Below are 17478 nucleotides of genomic sequence, written 5' to 3'. Positions count from 1 at the left end.
GCCTCTGGCCTCAAAGGATGCTCTAGAACTGAAGGTCCCTTTAGTTTAACAAAAATAAGTCAGTTAAAGAATGACTAACTTTTCCAAAAGATTTTCTGAAAGAACAAAACTTGTTCACAATCTCAACACTACTGTTTTTCATTTCTTATACAAAGAAATGTATATAACCATTAATACGACCCACTTGGACACTTTCCATAGTTGGAATACCTTCTCATTCATTCACTCATAATTTTTCTTTTTTTTTTTTTAAAGATTTTATTTATTTATTGGACAGACAGAGATCACAAGTAGGCAGAGAGGCAGGCAGAGAGAGGAGGAAGCAGGCTCCCTGCGGAGCAGAGAGCCCGATGTGGGGCTCGATCCCAGGACCCTGGAATCATGACCTGAGCTGAAGGCAGAGGCTTTAAACCACTGAGCCACCCAGGCGCCCCACTCATAATTTTTCTGTGTTGCTTTGGAGTCCTTCTTAATAACTGCAGAATATTTAGTCCATTGGGTCAGTTTTTAGTACCTAGACTATTACATACTTCAGATTACTTTCCTTTTAACAGGAAAACATTAAATTGTATTTCTTTTTATACTAGGTTGTTTTTAAAAAACATTTTATTTTTAAGTAATCTCTACACCCAACATGGGACTCAAATTCACAACCCTACAAGAGTTGCATACTCTATGGACTAAGACAGCCAGGTGCCCCTTTTTTGCAATTTGAGAAAATAATCCACACACATTGTAAAAACACAGACAGTACAAAAGCGTACACAATGAAAAGTCTCCCTAACAATCAAGTTCCCCAGTTTTCCTTGCCAGAAGCAAACACTATTACCAGTTTTTTGTGAATCCTTCTAGAAATTCTATATGTATGTATATATGTATGTATAGCTACTGATAAAATTTTGAAACTGGCAGGAATGTTGTCGTCTAGTCTAACCCTCTTCAACTAACAAATGAGCCATCAGACATCTTTCTAATCTAGATTATCTCAAAGAACATCTTAAAGTATGATTCTAAAAAGTCCCTTACCAAGTACTGGTATGGTATTACATTCCATATTTCAGAAAAAATATCAGCTTATGCCTTATAACCTTAAAAATATGGAATGCTAAAAAAAAAAATGGAATGCTTGGGGAACTTGGGTGGCTCCATCCATCAAGAGTCTCCTGGTTTCAGCTCAGGTCATCACCTCATGGGTTATGGGACAGAGCCCAGCATCAGACTCCAAGCTGGGGGGCGGGACATCTGCTTAAAGATTCTCTCCCTCGCACACCCGCCCCCAATGCTCATGCACACTCCCTCTCTGTCTCTCAAATAAATAAATAAATAAATAAATCTTTTAAAAAACACATGGAACGCTTCACAAATTTTCATGAACCATAAACCTGCTATCTTCCAGGCAGAAGGGGGCTATATGGAAATCAGTAGAGAAATGTACAACCAAATGTCAACTTTTAATATAACTTGATATGGTCAAATCTCAAATATGTCCTAAACTTCAGAATTTATTCTTTTTTTTTAAGATTTTATTTATTTATTTAATTTGAGAGAGAGAGAGAATGAGAGAAAACATGAGCAGAGGCAGATGGAGAGGGAGACGCAGACTTCCCTGCTGAGCCCAACGTGGAACTCAATCCCAAGACCTTGGGATAATGACCTGAGCTGAAGGCAGCCACTTAATCAACTAAGCCACCCAGGCATCCCCAGAACTGATGTTTATTAAGAAGAAAGAGGAGAAAGAGGAGGAGCAAAGCAAGCTTCAATTTAGGTGCCAAATCCACCATGACAGAGAATATAAAGCAATCTCCAAGAGGCAGAGCTCACAGCAACTTCAAGGTACAGAAAGGTATTGGAACTGCCACAAGAGAAGGCCAGAAGGTTTCCAGTAAACTAGTCTCACCAGAAGGCACTAGGCTAACAGGACCAGTGCCCCAAACCTGCACCAATTCTTGGTAACCGAAAGTAAGTCTTTGGAGTTGACCTCTCCGAAACGGGTGTGGACATGGTCAAGTCTTGAATGAAGCTGTATTTTTCTCCACTAACGGGCAAATAATTATTTTATACTGTTGAAAGATTACTTGAAAGACTCTGCCAATCTGACTACAGAACTCTCTATCATGAGGTCTCATGCTCAGATGACAAAGACATTTCAGAGAAGTACCAAGGACTAGGCAGGAATGACAAAGGGAAGAATAAAATGAAAAAGGAGTAAGAGAAAGTTATTTTTCCCTTACTGTTATCTTAAATCTTAATACAGAACAGACTGATAACCTAGGTAAAGCATACTAGGACAATCAAAGGTAACTTCAGATAAAAAGATCGAGAAGTTGAAGCCTGAATCCCAACCATTCCACACTCCAACACTTTCCATTTCCCCTGACAGAGGGCTTCAAGAGCTGGCCTACTCTCTAAGGGAACCTATAGATTAAGAGACTTAAAAGATACTAAAACAACAACAAACCACCTTCTTCTAATTGGGGAAATTTGAATATGGACTAAATGGTAGATAATATTTTTAAATTACTGTCAATTTTCTTAGGTGTGATATAGTACTGAGGTTAAGTAGGGAAATAAAAATCCCTATTCTCAGGAGATACATGCAGAAATACTTAGAGGCGAAGTGTTCTGCTACCTGCCTTTTAAATGGTTGACCGAAAGATAAATAGAGATACACCTATAAATAGATAAAGCAAATACATAGCTAAAACTATGTATGTTTTTATGTAGATAAAGCAAAATGTTAACTGCTGAACTGAGGTGAAAGGTATATGGATATTACACTACTTTTAACTTTTTGTGCACTTTAAATCTTTCATATTAAGTTGGGAGAAAAAGTACATAGCTTTACAAAATCCCTTAACCCCCAACCAGCTAAAGGTGTTAGTTATATGTGATTTCCTATGCCAAAAAATAGCACCTTCAGGCAACATGGCTTGGCAGGTGAGGGGGTTCTTGCATTTTAAGATATTTTGTTCTCAAGCAATTGCCTTTGCCAGGCTTGTGTTCTTTGCTGAAAACACAGAAAAAACCCCACTATTCTATCATCACTATACCTTCTCGAACAAAACCTCACCAGTCTGTAAAACTTACTTCCTAAACCTGTTCAACACCATCCCCATACCACATGACACACACCAGAACTAGAGACTAAAAGTAAACGAATGTAAAAAATAATAAATTAAATTAATAGGCATTTATTATTATTCCACTGGTTTGAATTGTTTCCCACAGATTAAATGACTATTTTTATAAAAATGGTTTTAAGTAATTCACAGCCAGTTTACTGCTACAGTTAAGTGAACTAAGAGTGGAGATTACAGAACCTCCCAAGACTGTTGTGATTTCCCCCCAGTGGTAACTTTTATTCAGCTGTGCTTTAATATATGAAAATGCTGATGTGTGAAAGAAGGTAATAGGACAAAGACAATATAGCAAATGTTTTATGCCAACACAAAATGTTTTAAGGGATGCCTGGGTGGTGGCTCAGGTGGTAAAGCATCGGACTCTTGATCCTCGGTTCAGGTCATGATCCCAGGGTTGTGAGATCGAGCCCTGCATTGGGCTCTGAGCTGGGCATGGAGCCGGCTTAAGACTCTCTCTCTTTCTCTCTCTCTCTCTTCCCCATCTGCCCCTCCCTGGCCCACACTGCCAATCTCTCTCTCTCCCTCAAAAAAACCTTTTTTAATGAAAAATGTTTTAATTTTCTTTAGACTATGTTTTTTTAAACTGTTATAAACATTAAGATGTCGATTCCTTTAAAAGTTTTATTTCTGTAGATTGGGAAAACAACTTGATTTCTAGTAAAATGCTCCCTGAAAATAGGAAAAGCATAAAATACTGTCACCTCTCCACTTATATAGCCCCAGACATAGTTTTGTAACTAGTTCATACAAATATCTTCCCAATAAGATGACTCTTATCTATGGTTCAAAATAATAGCTGACACTTACCTGATACTTATATATCAGGCACTATTCTAAGTAGATTATATAATTTATCTCATTTAATCCTCCTAAGAATCCTATGAAGTAGGTAATATTATTATTCCCATGTACAGATGACAAAACTGAGGCTTATAGGTAATTCTTACCTAGAATTAGTTTGCCAAATACTTGAGAGATCACATTTCAAATACTGGCTACGCCAGTCATGCAAGAATTCTACTCAATTTAGACTTATGGAAAATATGTTTAAATACAATCAATTCCAATGCAAAGCTTTCATATTGAATATAAAGTCAGTTTTCTTCAATTTCTTCAATTTTCTCACTGGCAAAGGGAGTAGTAAGACGTATTGCTTGTTCTTAACTTGAAGTGTTTCTGATTGATAGTTCCCTAAACTTTTTTTTTAAGATTTTATTTATTCATTTGATACAGAGAGATACAGGGAAAGCATGAGCTGGAGAAGAGGCAGAGGGAGAGGGAGAGGGAGAAGCAGAATGAATCCCCGCTGAGCCGGGAACCTGACATGAGGCTCCATTCCAGGATCTGGAGATCATGACCTGAGCCCCAGGCAGATGGCCAACCATGTGAGCCACCCTGGCGCCCCTGATAGTTCCCTAAACTCGTAATGGAACAAGAAGCAGATGAAAACTGGACAAATCCCACTTCTCCACCTCCCCCTCGGGTATCTGTTTTTAGTCTTCTAAACTTTTTATATCATGTTAAAATTACTACTTTAAAAATCAACTCTGATGATGGACACTAACAGGATAAAGGGATGGCTGTGGGGGCGCCTGGGTGGCTCAGTGGGTTGGGCCACTGCCTTCGGCTCAGGTCATGATCTCAGGGTCCTGGGATCGAGTCCCGCATCGGGCTCTCTGCTCAGCAGGGAGCCTGCTTCCCTCTCTCTCTGTCTACTTGTGATCTCTCTCTGTCAAATAAATAAATAAAATCTTTAAAAAAAAAAAAGGGATGGCTGTGTAGCAGGCTGGAGTAGAATGCTCGTGGAAGCCACCCCAAATGTCCTAAATTAATTTATCTAAATCTAATTCATTCATTCCTGGATCAGGGCCCAACTCCTGCTCTTTCCAAGACCAGCCCACAGACTCAGTCTTCCCTGAGTCTGAAGGTGCGTGGCACACAATTTCAGCTACCTTATGTCCTAATGCCAATCCTAACTCCTATGGGCATCTTTTGTCACCATCTGCTTTGAGTACCCAGCATACAGATAATGCAAAAATTCCGTAACTACTTGTTCATTAGGCTTTCTGGCTTAACATCAGTTTGCATTGGTTGTGGTTGAGAATCTCCTTCAAGGCTTGATTCACTTTTTGGCAACTGGGGAAACAGCTTTTCCAGGAGTATGTACTTCTGTTCCTCCACAAGCCACACAGTAAAATAACTCCAGTCCTATAGAGTCCAGGGTCTTTCCATTTTGTCAAATGCAAATATGCCCACATGGGATTAGTGCTCCCTCATCTTGAGGCAAAAACAGCCTTTTCTCATCCTCACTATGGCTTGCACTTCATTACTTGACTTTCTATTTTAAGTGTGAATGCTTTAACTCTGGTGTCACCTTAGACCTAAAGCAGTTCTTATATTTACAAGTGTGGCCAGAGGTCATGACCACAAAATTTAATAAAATGATTGCTGACTCCCAACTGCCTTTATATCTACTCTTAAAGAGTCAAAATGAGTCATCAAATGACCATAAGGTCAAGTAGCCAAACAAGTATTATACGTTATAATCAGCTAACTACTTTCCATCTTTCATCCAAAATCAGTAGGTGGTGTGCTTATCACCCCTAAAGGTATTTATGGAGAGGCTATGGGCCATCTGTTAGGGGATGCTAAAAGCGGTAAACCAATCTGCCAAGGATGGGGACTAGATAACAGCCCTTCCACACTGAAGATTTTAAAAGCGAAATCTGTCGAAAGCACAGGACAGCATACCATTTCTCTCAGGTCACAACTGCCTGTGAAATTATATAGTTCCCTCAGCACCCTTCAATATTACCTGCATGTGGACCACTGAATTACTGATCACCTCATCATTAAAGACAGGTTATCATGAAGAGACAGAGCTCATACAGTTACATAACTTACGTAAAATACAAGAGTCATAATGGATTGCTGAAAAAATAGTGTATGCATTATCAAGGGCTATACAAAATTGTGTTATTATGTTACACAGAGCTTCTGAATTCCCCAAACCCTGTTTCCCCTATGTTCGGTTTAATGAGGAAGAGACTGGACTATAAAAAACATCAGTGCCTAGTACAAACTCGCACTGAGATTTTGGAGCACATCCAATTTCCACAGCGACTGCATAAAGTACACCAGCTTAGTAGAAATCAATATATCTGAAATTAGGACAGTAAGCATCCTCAGTCTAAGTAAAAAACTGGTGGTCACAGTATCCGTGCTTTTTTCTCCACAGGTTCAGAATGAAGTCTCATACTCTCAGACCCCTCATTGTTTAAAGGTCTGCTGTCACCAGGTCACGTCTTCCAAAGCCTTACTATAGGATCTTGCTTTCTGGATTCATCTTTCCAGTTGCGGAAAGAATTTGTGATTTCCCACAGTTGGCAGTGATTTTAAGAGCTTGCCCAGAAACGTCATAGGAACGGATTGTGTTTTCTACAGGATCCATCCAGAGCTCCTGAATTCGAGGTTGGCGAGAGGAAAGATAAAAGAAAGGAGTTCGGGGACTTTCATGAGCAGGGCTAAGAAAAAAGAGCGGTGCCTGTGCTCTAAGGGTGATCACGACTCCTGCCTTTGAGGGGAAGGACAGCCTCACAGGGGCCAGAGCCCAGCTTCTATGAACAGGTTCTCCAGCCCTCGGCCACGAAGCTCCAGCGCTGGAGGCTACTCAATACCGGGCAACCTCCGAGCACCCCAACAACGGACCTCAACGACAAGCCGCCGTCTGTTCTGAGGCCACTCACAGGGGCCCGGCCGCTTTCCCACCCCCTACCCGAACTCACAGCCAGTCTCCTTCTTGATCTCCTCGAGCTCTTCGTCCCGCAGTAACGTGGAAGCCCGAGACCCCATCACCGAACCGGGAGCTCCTTCGGGGGCAGGGGCGTCTGAAGCGACAGCGGCGGCGGGAAGGATGGAGGGAGGGAAGGGAGAAAGGCCCAGGGGTCAAGAACCGAGAGGGCAGTGTTTCTACTGCGGACCAGAGAGGGAACCCAGGGGTGGAAAGGGGGGGCGGTCCCCGAGAACCAGCCAATGAGGAGAGAGGCTGCTCCCGGCGCAGGAGCCGACGTCGTCGCTTGCAGCTCCAGCCCCCGAATGAATCAGCCCAGCGCACGGCCGGGTATTCCTAAGGACGGACCACGCCCCCGGAAGCATGATGCCACCGGCCTTAAAAAGGCAATGCCACTCTGGCTCTACCGATCGCAGTTAAAAGAGAAACGCCATCGACCCACTGGTTTACGGCGAGCTAACCTGAGGCAGGCAGCATAGACAATCTGTTTCTTACACAACTCTAAAAGTGGAAATCCCACCCACAGGTGGCAGGGATTGCAGAGAGAAACTATAAAAATAGACCAAACGTCTCCTGGGGCAACGCTAGGGTGTGTCTCTCGGGAACTGCATGCTGGGAGTTCCACCTCCTCCTCTTTCTGGAGGTCCTCCCTCCTCCTGGCCGCTGGGGGCGCTCCGGAGCCAGTCTCCGCGCCGCGCGCCGATTGGCTCTTTGGGAAACAGCCGGGACCTCTGGTTCCGCCAGGCTGGCGTCCGCTTTTCGGTGTGGGTTTTCAGTCCCGTGTACTTTTCTCCTGTGTTTCTCGTCTCTGTCTTTTGATAGCCGCCAACGCCAGCTTGGAACTCCCCGAGAGTTCTTCCTTCACAGCAGTACCTCCTTTTTTAGTTCAAGACTGAAGCTGTAGGAAGTCGAGCTTCATTTGGCTGAAATTGGGACAGGATTTCCCAGACTTCCTTCGGGGAAAAAATAACCTAACGGTGGACGAGATTGAATTCCTATCGTATGGCCCGCCGTTTATTTGGAGTTTCTTATTTTGTCTTAAAAATTAGGAATCTTGCATTTTATTTTTATGATATTCTTGTTTTCTTGAAAATGTTTAAGCCACCCGTTAACTAATTTAGCTCTTTCCGTGAACCAGTTCTTTTCCTGTCTTCAGCGCCTTTTCACCCCCTCCCCACCCTTCTGAGTGTTGCTTTATGCATAACTGGTTTGAGATAGGGAAGAACCAAACTCTAACCACTGTTATTTAGTACCTAAACTACTTTTAAGCTTTACCTAAGGGTTTGACGACTTAGCGTAAGGCCAAGGTTCTAGTCTCACTGAGTCCTTTTCATGATTAACCTGCCCTCGTCCGATCTAGTGTTGTCTCCCTTCAAATGCACTGACATGGCAGCCTGATTGGTCATGCATAATTGTGATAGTTCTAAGTCACTTATGCTTTGGTTGGTAACAGTGTCAAATTCTCGATGTATTACTAATGTAGAAGAGGCCAGAAAATTTTAAATCCTAGATATTTCTGGGTGAGCAGCTTATAGCAGCATGTATTGGCAAACATTTTGCCAGCGTCGGTTTTCTTTCATTTGTTCTTTCAGAGTTTCTTTCTTTTCTTTCTTTCTTCTCCTTCTTCTTTTGGTTGGTGATAAAAAGATACCTGTATGTGCTATTTAAAAGCCTCTAAAATGTTTTGCTTGTTGCATTTAACTAAGGTATGCATGGTAGTATTGCCCCATTTTATAGACAAAGAAGTCAAACCTACAGTGCCTGAAGTTTTACAGCTTTGTTTCCCATGTATAAAATAGAGGTGGTGCTTGGAATAGTCCTTTTCTCATAATTGATCTAAAAAGATGGGCAATACTGAATTACTCTCATATTTTTCTTTTTCTTGTCCCTTCCAAGTATGGGGAAAGGGAAAAGAACCTCATTCCCCTAAAATATTTTTTAAATCCTACATCTCTTTTATTTTCAAGTGTTTGGATACTTAAAGAAGATTATTTGAAGACTGCTTTTGGAATCGAATAGCATGGATCCCAGCAGTGACTACCATTTCCTCAATCAGATTTTGTGGAGAAGGGTGAAACTCACTTTGGTTTGTGGCGTATTTGAGGGAGTTCTCCAGCATGTGGACCCTAACAAGATTGTTGTCCTGAAGAAAGGTTTCATTTTATCTTCATTATCTTCTGCCTTTAAGAAATTAATAGTTAAGTTTGGGTGAGGACTCTGGGGGCTTCATTAGCAACTGAGAGGGAGGCATTCCTATTCTAGGGAAGAGTTAAGAGAAAGATTAGAATGCTGTTTTCTCTAGCTGTAAACATAGCTGCATCTGCAGGCTTGTCCCCACTTTTTTTTTTTTTTTTTTTTAGATTATTTATTTGACAGAGAGAGAGAGACAGTAAGAGAGGGAATGCAAGCAGGGGGAATGGGAAAAGAGAAGCAGGCTTCCCTATTCAGGACTTGATTCCAGGGCCCCAGGATCATGACCATAGCCAAAGGCAGATGCTTAACGACTGAGCCACCCAGGCACCGCTTGTCCCCATTTTTATACTTTGACATGACTGTGGACATTTTTATTGTATAGATTGTTTTTCATTGGGTGCTTCTTTTAATTTCTTACTATATGCATATTGCAGTTAAAAATAACTGCTCTACTGGATAAAATTACTTTTGGCTTCAACAGACAAATTCACAAAGACAGCTAGGGCTGTCATGCGAAAGGAAGTCAAGAGGTAGGCTGCTAGGGCAATGGCTCAAAGATACCAACAGGGACCAGGTGTCTTGTGGTTTTTGCCACTTCAGGAATAATGTATTATTCTTATGGTCTCAAGGTAGCCTCTGTACCTCCCAGCTTCAGTTCTGTTCATTATAAGGGACGCAACTCAGGAACAGCCAGGTGGAAGAGATGCATAAATCAAGGTCTGTGGGAAGGAGCTCAGAATTTCCATGCTTCCTTGGGTGTACCACTTCCTAGTCCCTACACATGTTCACCTTTGAGATCCAATATATAGTTTTTATTCAGCTAGAATATTGACTTGCTAGGATAGTTGTTTACCTGGCATAAATTTCAGGTTCATAATTGAAATGTATAAATGACATTTAAGAGATTAGTGTTATTGTTAAGCCATGTTATAAGTTAAAATAGACCTTTGTGGACCAATGTGGCACTATGTCAGACTTTTGAAATAGTAATTCAGTAATCATTTATTGGTAGTTTTGTATCACAGGCCCTGTGATAGGTACCAGGGATATAAGTAAGAATAACATGGTCCCTGTCCTTAAAAAAAAAACTTAGTCTGGTAAAGAGACAGATAAACAAGTGGAAAGGTATAATGCAGTGTGATATCCTCTCTGATAGAGAGATGCATGAGATGCTATGAAAATACAAAGTTTCAGTTAATTTAGATCTGGGAGTGGTAGGGTTAGGATAGTGGGGATGGCATCACAAAGGTAAGATTTAACTGGATGGGAAAAGAGTGGAAACTGTTTTAAACCAGTGGTTCTCAAACTTTATCTATGTATCAGAATTACCTGGGCAGGGACCCCTGCCTGGGTGGCTCAGTTGGTTAAGCGGCTGCCTTCGGCTCAAGTCATGATCCCAGCGTCCTGGGATGGAGTCCCACATCGGGCTCCGTGCTCAGCGGGGAGCCTGCTTCTCTCTCTGTCTCTGCGTGCCACTCTGTCTGCCTGTGCTCGCGCTCTCTCTCTCTCTCTCTCTCTCTCTGACAAATAAATAAATAAAAATCTTAAAAAAAAAAAAAAGAATTACCTGGGCACTTGTTAAAACACAGATTGCTGGGCCACCTTCCAAGAATTTCTGATTCTGAAGGTTTGGGATGGGGCCTAAGAATTTACATTTCTTTTTTTGTTGTTTAAAGATTTTATTTATTTATTTGACAGAGAGGGACAGAGTGACAGAGGGAACACAAGCAGGGGAGCAGCAGAGGGAGAGGGAGAAGCAGGCTTCCTGCTGAGCACAGAACCTGAGGTGGGGCTGAATCCTAGGACCCTGGGATCATGACCCAAGCATAAGGCAGATAGACGCTTAATGACTGAGCCACCCAGGTGCCCCAAGACACTTTGAGAGAACCATAGTTTTATGTAGAAGTAGCACCATATGCAAAAAATGTAGAGACATGAAAACTTGGTTCATTCAGAAAAACCTAAGTAAATTTCCTTATGGGGATGCGGTGAGACTTAAGGCTGGAGAAGTAGGTATGGGACTGATCAGAAGGCCTTAATATATTGTAGCATTTGGACACTTCCGAGAACAATGAGGAGGAATTTGAAATATTTTTTTTTAAGTAGGCTCTAGGCCTAGTTGAGACCTTGACTATGAGATCAAGAGTTGCTTGGTCTACTGACTGAGCAACCAAGACACCCCACGATTTGAAAGATTTTTAAATGGGAGGCATCTAAATTTTCAGACTCGTTGCCTGAAATTTTTAATGCGGTGTTAGTTAGGAACAGTTAGCTTCTGGAAACAGATTCATAGCCAGTGGCTTAAACAAAGTAGGAGTTTATTCTCTTATATAAAAGAAGGAAGGCCTCCCAGGGCTGCTGTGAATCACCCCAGAGCTGGCAGAGATCCAGGATTATCCATCTTTGTGCTCTACCATCTTCATGGCTTCAAACTTCAAGATCATGTGACAGCTGGTAGAAGTTACAGATAGGAGGAAGAGAAAAAAGGGGTAGGAGGGTACTCCCCCAGCTGAGTCAATCCCTTTAAAGAGATGCCATGGCGGTCCAAGAAACCACCATGTTGCTAGCCTGAATAAATGGCATTGAGTTGAGAACAATCAAGATATGCCACATGCTTGTTCAACAAGGCATTCAGTCTAAATGCAATTTTTTGGTGTATTTCTCTCTGATCTTTAATTACATAGATTTTATATAGTTGACATAATAAGTTAGGTATATCTTTTTTTTTTTTTTTTTGCTTAACATGATAAAAAGCATTTTCTCATGTTACTTGAAAGGCCAATTTAATGTCTAAACTTTTTATGTTTTTAATTTTTTTCTCTTTTTTTTAGGGAGAGAAAGTGCATGTGGGTGGGGTGAGAGGGTGGGGGAGGGGCAGAGGGAAAGAGAATCTTATGCAGGCTCCATGCTCACTGCAAAGCTGAGGTAGAGCTCTATCCCAGGACCCTGAGTTCATGACCTGAGCTGAGGGCAGGCATTTAACCAACTGAGCCATCCAGATGCCCCTAACGTTGTTGTTGTTGTTGTTGTTTTAATGCTGATGTGTATCTTTCCTAAATTTTTGCTAGTTTTATAGATAAAAGTGATATTTTATCTTGGTGTGCTTAAAAAATATTCCTAAAGAAGTTGAACATATTTCTTTACATTTGTTTACTAATTTTATGTACTATTTGGACAAAGCAGGGAGTATTTTGACTATGACAACAATGTGAAGGAAGGACTGAAGTAGGGAGAAACTAGAGGCAAAGAGCATAGATAGAACTATTTTGACAATCAAGGAAACTAAGGTCAGAACTAAGGCTCAGCAAGGAATGGAAAAAGAGAAGGCAGATTTTAGACATATGTAAGAGGTAAAATAAGTAACCTGGTAATCAATTAGATAATTAAAGAGCAACGCAAGTGTGCCTGGGTGGCTCAGTCAGTTAAGCATCCAACTTTTAATTTTGGCTCCAGTCATGATCTTAGGGTCATAAGATTGAGCCACCAGTCGGGTTCTACATTGAGCATGGAGCCTGCTTAATAATCTTTCTCTCTCCCTCTGCCTCTGCCTCTCCCCAGCCCCACACACATGCTCTTAAATAAATACAGAGCAATGAAAAATCATTACTACATTTATGACTCAGAAGATTATGACTCAGGGGCGCCTGTGTGGCTCAGTGGGTTAAAGCCTCTGCCTTTCGCTCAGGTCATGATCCCAGGGTCCTGGGATTGAGCCCTGCATCGGGCTCTCTGCCTGGCAGGGAGCCTGTTTCCTCCTCTCTCTCTCTCTATGCCTGCCTCTCTCCCTACTTGTGACCTCTGTCAAATATAAAGAAATAAATAAAATCTTAAAAAAAAAAAGATTATGACTCAGAAGAAGATAGGTATATAGTACTGTTATTAACTGATAGAAATGGGAAGAGGACGTTTGTTGGTTACTGGGAGAAGATAATGATTTCAGTTTGAGGATCTTACAGTAAGTCTGGTATTAGTCGGGTGGAAATGTGAGTGGAGCTAAGAGAAATAATCTGGATGTTGGGGGTTCTGATTGGCTCAGTCCAAAGGACATGTGACTCTTGATCTCAGGGTTGTGAGTTTGAGCCCCACATTGGGTGTAGAGATTACTTATATTAAAAAAGAAAGAAAAAAAATAGGGGAGGTCAGGATGTCAGAGGTGGTGGTGACAGTTGAAGAGATGGGAAGGAGCAAATGAGGGAGACAGTATAACATTGTTCAGAGTTGCTTATTAAACACCTGAGACCTGGGTTTGAATCTTGACTCTGTCTTTAATTAGCAGTGTGACCTTATTCAACCTTTCTGAGTCTCAGATTACTCCATAACAGAGATAATGAAATGCCTCTCTCATTATGTTACTGGAGAATTAAATGTAGGCAGATAATTAGCATGGTGCCTAGCTTTGAATCGGTGCTCAGTTTGGTAGCTCTAGGAAATTAGTAGGAAAAGAACTAAACTTGAAGTATCCTATGAGCCAAAGAAGAAAGGAAAGAACAGTACTGTCAAAGGATACATGGGAGCCAAGGTTGATAAGACTATAACTTATAATAGGCTTTGGGAGGGGGGTGCTGGGTGGCTTAGTTGGTTGAGCATCCACCTTCAGCTCAGGTCATGATCCCAGGGTCCTGGGATTTAGTCCCACATGGGGTTCCCTCCTCAGTGTGGAGCCTATTTCTCCCTCTGCCTGCTGCTCCCCCTTCTTGTGCGTACTCTCTCTCTCTGTCAAATAAATAAATAAAATCATTAAAAAGAAAAAAAGAAAGAAAAATAAGCAGTTGTGATTTTTTATTAAAGATTTTATTTACTTATTTGTCAGAGAGAGAGCGAGAGAGCAAGCACAGGCAGACAGAATGTCAGGCAGAGGCAGAGGGAGAAGCAGGCCCCCTGCCAAGCAAGGAGCCTGGTGTGGGACTCGATCCCAGGACGCTGGGATCATGACCTGAGCTGAAGGCAGCTGCTTAACTAACTGAGTCACCCAGGTATCCCTGATTTTTGACCTTAGTAAGAATACATTCAGTGGAACAGTGAGGGTGAAAATGATTTTGGATCGCTGAGCAATATGGAAATATGCAGCCACTGGGAGCATTTATACCTAGAGCAATGACATTATATTGTAGATACAACATCTAAACTTCTCCTAACTCTCTTACCTACTCAGAAAAGAGCCCTATATTGGGGCCAGGATTTGGGTTATTGTCCTTGACAGTATTTTTGAGCATGTAGCATGGCATAAAACAGGGTGTGGACTCTAGAAGTAGTCAGCTGCCTTAAAATTTTATCTGGAATTAGGTGAGGTAAAATCAATAGAAATATAATAAATAAACAGTCCTGAGCCTCAGGGCCTTAGAATAGTCTTAGGAGAAGTTTAAGTTCACCATACTACTCCTGCTCTTAAAATTCCTCTTGGACCATTCTCAGGTTCCCTCTGTTCTTTATCCTACTTGTTTCAAGGCTATAGCTTTGTAATTTGTTATTGACTCTTCATTTCTCGGGGAAAATAATTTGGGAATTTTTATAAAACTCAGATATGGCACTTTTTTTTTTTTAAGATTTTTAATTTATTTTATTTAACAGACAGAGATCACAAGTAGGCAGAGAGGCAGGCAGAAAGAGAGAGGAGGAAGCAGGCTCCCGCTGAGCAGAGAGCCTGATGCGGGGCTTGATTCCAGGACCCTGGGATCATGACCTGAGCCGAAGGCAGAGGCTTTAACCCACTGAGCCAACCAGGCGCCCAGATATGGCACTTCTTAAAAAAAGATTTCTTTATTTTAGAGAGAGAGAGTCAGTGAGGGGAGCAAGAGCCAGAGGAGAAAGAGAGAGAATCATCAAGCACACTCTGTACTGAGTGCAGAGCCCAACACAGGGCTTGATCCCAGGACCCTAGGATCATGCCCTGAGCAGAAACCAAGAGTCAGACACTTAATCGACTGAGCCACCCCAACACCCTTAGATATGGCACTTTTGAGATGCACATTTTCTTATAATTTTGGGGAAATACTATTTTTTATTAACTGAATGAATCATTTTCTATAACAGTGAAGAATGTGGAGACTGGTCGAAGTGTTCCAGGAGTGAAGATGTTTTTTGGGCATGAGATTCTGAACGGTGAGAGCTGCATGTTCCCTGACTGTGTGTATTGGGATTTGTAGTAGTAGTAAACTCACTCCTCTGCCTCACTCCAGTATTTGAAAAATATGTTGTATTGCCTTTAATATTGCTCTTAGGAACTCTTAGACTGGGTATTTGAGAATTGACCTTTATCTTACTTTTTTGATGGGTACTATGAGCAGAATGGTGGTAGGGAATTTTAATCATCTTGGTTTTACTGTGTGAGGACTGCTGGTGCTCATTACTAAAGAGTCAGCCAGTGGGCAGTTAGGAATCTGAACAGCACGGAATGGTCTTGCTTAGCAATTGATTTTAACACCATGGAGTCACAGTACATTCGCAGTCCCTTATCTGAACCCTGGGGACCAAATGTCAGAATTCAGAAATCCAGATTTTTAGGAAATCTAACACAGTATCTACTCTTTATATTATAGAACATCTCAAACAGGTCTGGGAAACACTGTAATAAAACACATTTCTACAGGGAAATGTAAGGATAATCACTATAAATGAAATAAAATAGGACTATAAATAGATGTCAGTTGGGTTTTGTTGCCAAAAGAGGTCCAGACAATTTTTAGTTCTCAGAGATTTTTGGATTTTGGAATTGCAAGATGCAGCTCTGTTCTTCATTTTGGCCAGCAAAAGCCACTTAGCAGAAGTAGGTCCAACCTTTTGCCAGAAAGAGTAGATATGGAAGCTCTTCTGGTCAGTGTGCTTCAGACAAGCCAAATAGGATAAAAGAAAAGGGCAGCAAGAACTGTTCTTACTTTCAAGAACTCAAAGGCAGAAAGCCCTCCAAGGAGGAGTAAAGGTCAGTGTTGTGGGGAGGAGTGGGGAGAGCGGGAGATCTGGGACATTATACAGCTGTTCATTTCTTTTTTTTTTTTTTTTAAGACTTTATTTATTTATTTGACAGACAGAGATCACAAGTAGGCAGAGAGGCAGGCAGAGAGAGAGGAGGAAGCAGGCTCCCTGCTGAGCATAGAGCCTGATGAGGGGCTCGATCCCAAGACCCTGGGATCATGACCTGAGCTGAAGGCAGTCTTTAACCCACTGAGCCACCCAGGCACCCCAACAGCTGTTTCATTTCTTAACCAATAAGGCAGATACGAGGAAAGGAAAGGACCCTTGTAGACCAGAAACCACTGCTACTTGAAAGATTATTTTGTGAGAGAAGTAAAATTGACAGAGCAATGAAACTCTCACCGAAGTAATGACTGCCAATCCAGACTTATTTCAAGGCAGACAGTTCCAGACAGCTATCTAAGGGTCCTTTCTCATGGAGTATGCTACTATTGTAAACACTTTTTGTCCCTTGAACACCTTTTCTTTTTCTTTTTTTAAAGATTTTATTTATTTATTTATTTGAGAGAGAGAAAGCGTGAAGGGGGAAGGTCAGAGGGAGAAGCACAGACTCCCTGCTGAGCAGGGAGCCCCATGGGGTGGGGGGTGCTGGAGCCCGATGTGGGACTCCAGGATCATTGACCTGACCTGAAGGCAGCCATTCAACCAACTGAGCTATCCAGGCACCCCTTTGAACACCTTTTCATAATAGTTGTGAGGGTGGTAGTAGGACTCTTGCCTTTTTTTTTTTTTTTTTTTTAAGATTTTTAAGTACCTGGGTGGCTTAGTTGTTGAGTGTCTGCCTTCGGCTCAGGTCATGATCCCAGGGTCCTGGGATCTAGCCCTGCATTGGGCTCCCTGCTCGGTGGGAAGCCTTCTTTTTCCTCCCACTCCCCCTGCTTGTGTTCCTTCTCTAGCTGTCTCTTTCTGTCAAATAAAGAAATAAAATCTTTAAAAAATAATAAAGCAAACCCTTAAAAAAAAAAAAAAGTAGGGGCGCCTGGGTGACTCAGTTGTTAAAAAAAAAAAAAAAAAAAAAAGGAAGTAAAAAGGAAGTAAGTATCTCCACATCCGACCTGGGGCTTAAACTCACAGCCCCAAGATCCAGAGTCCCATGCTATACCAACTAAGCCAACCTGGCACTACCATAGTGGAATTCTTATTGCTTTTTAAAATTAGCCCTTGCACTGGATCAGAGCTAGGCTGTGGATGGGTTTGTAAAGAGAAGCAAAGGAATTACTACTACCCTCTCCCTAACTTCAAAGAAGGCTAACTGACGAGCTCTGTGAACTGTAGACATGGATTTTATTTCTTTCTAAATTCTCAAGACTTGGTCTTTGTTCATAATTTTTAGTTCAAAGGACAACCTTCTCCTTCTTTGCCCTGTGGTTCAGTTAGCCATGGATT

General features: G+C 41.7%; 2 protein-coding genes across 3 annotated transcripts in view; one reads left to right on the top strand and one right to left on the bottom strand.

Moving 5' to 3' along the window:
• The window catches only part of CHP1 (calcineurin like EF-hand protein 1), a 46287-nt gene extending 39150 nt beyond the window's left edge, over positions 1-7137 (bottom strand). Inside the window, exon 1 of the mRNA XM_046009056.1 lies at positions 6926-7137. Within this exon, the coding sequence (XP_045865012.1) occupies positions 6926-6992 (67 nt within the window). The 5' untranslated portion in view covers positions 6993-7137. The remainder of the gene's footprint in view (positions 1-6925) is intronic.
• A 1804-nt stretch (positions 7138-8941) lies between these two features.
• The window catches only part of EXD1 (exonuclease 3'-5' domain containing 1), a 32027-nt gene continuing 23490 nt past the window's right edge, over positions 8942-17478 (top strand). Inside the window, exons 1-2 of one of the 2 annotated variants that reach the window (XM_046009586.1) lie at positions 8942-9083; positions 15154-15222. In XM_046009586.1, the coding sequence (XP_045865542.1) occupies positions 8951-9083; positions 15154-15222 (202 nt within the window). In that variant the 5' untranslated portion in view covers positions 8942-8950. The remainder of the gene's footprint in view (positions 9084-15153; positions 15223-17478) is intronic. The other variant, XM_046009587.1, reaches the window with a different exon arrangement.

The sequence above is a fragment of the Meles meles genome, chromosome 6 (genome assembly GCF_922984935.1).
Source record: "Meles meles chromosome 6, mMelMel3.1 paternal haplotype, whole genome shotgun sequence".
Lineage (NCBI taxonomy): Eukaryota > Metazoa > Chordata > Mammalia > Carnivora > Mustelidae > Meles > Meles meles.
This window is presented reverse-complemented; position numbering and strand designations above follow the sequence as displayed.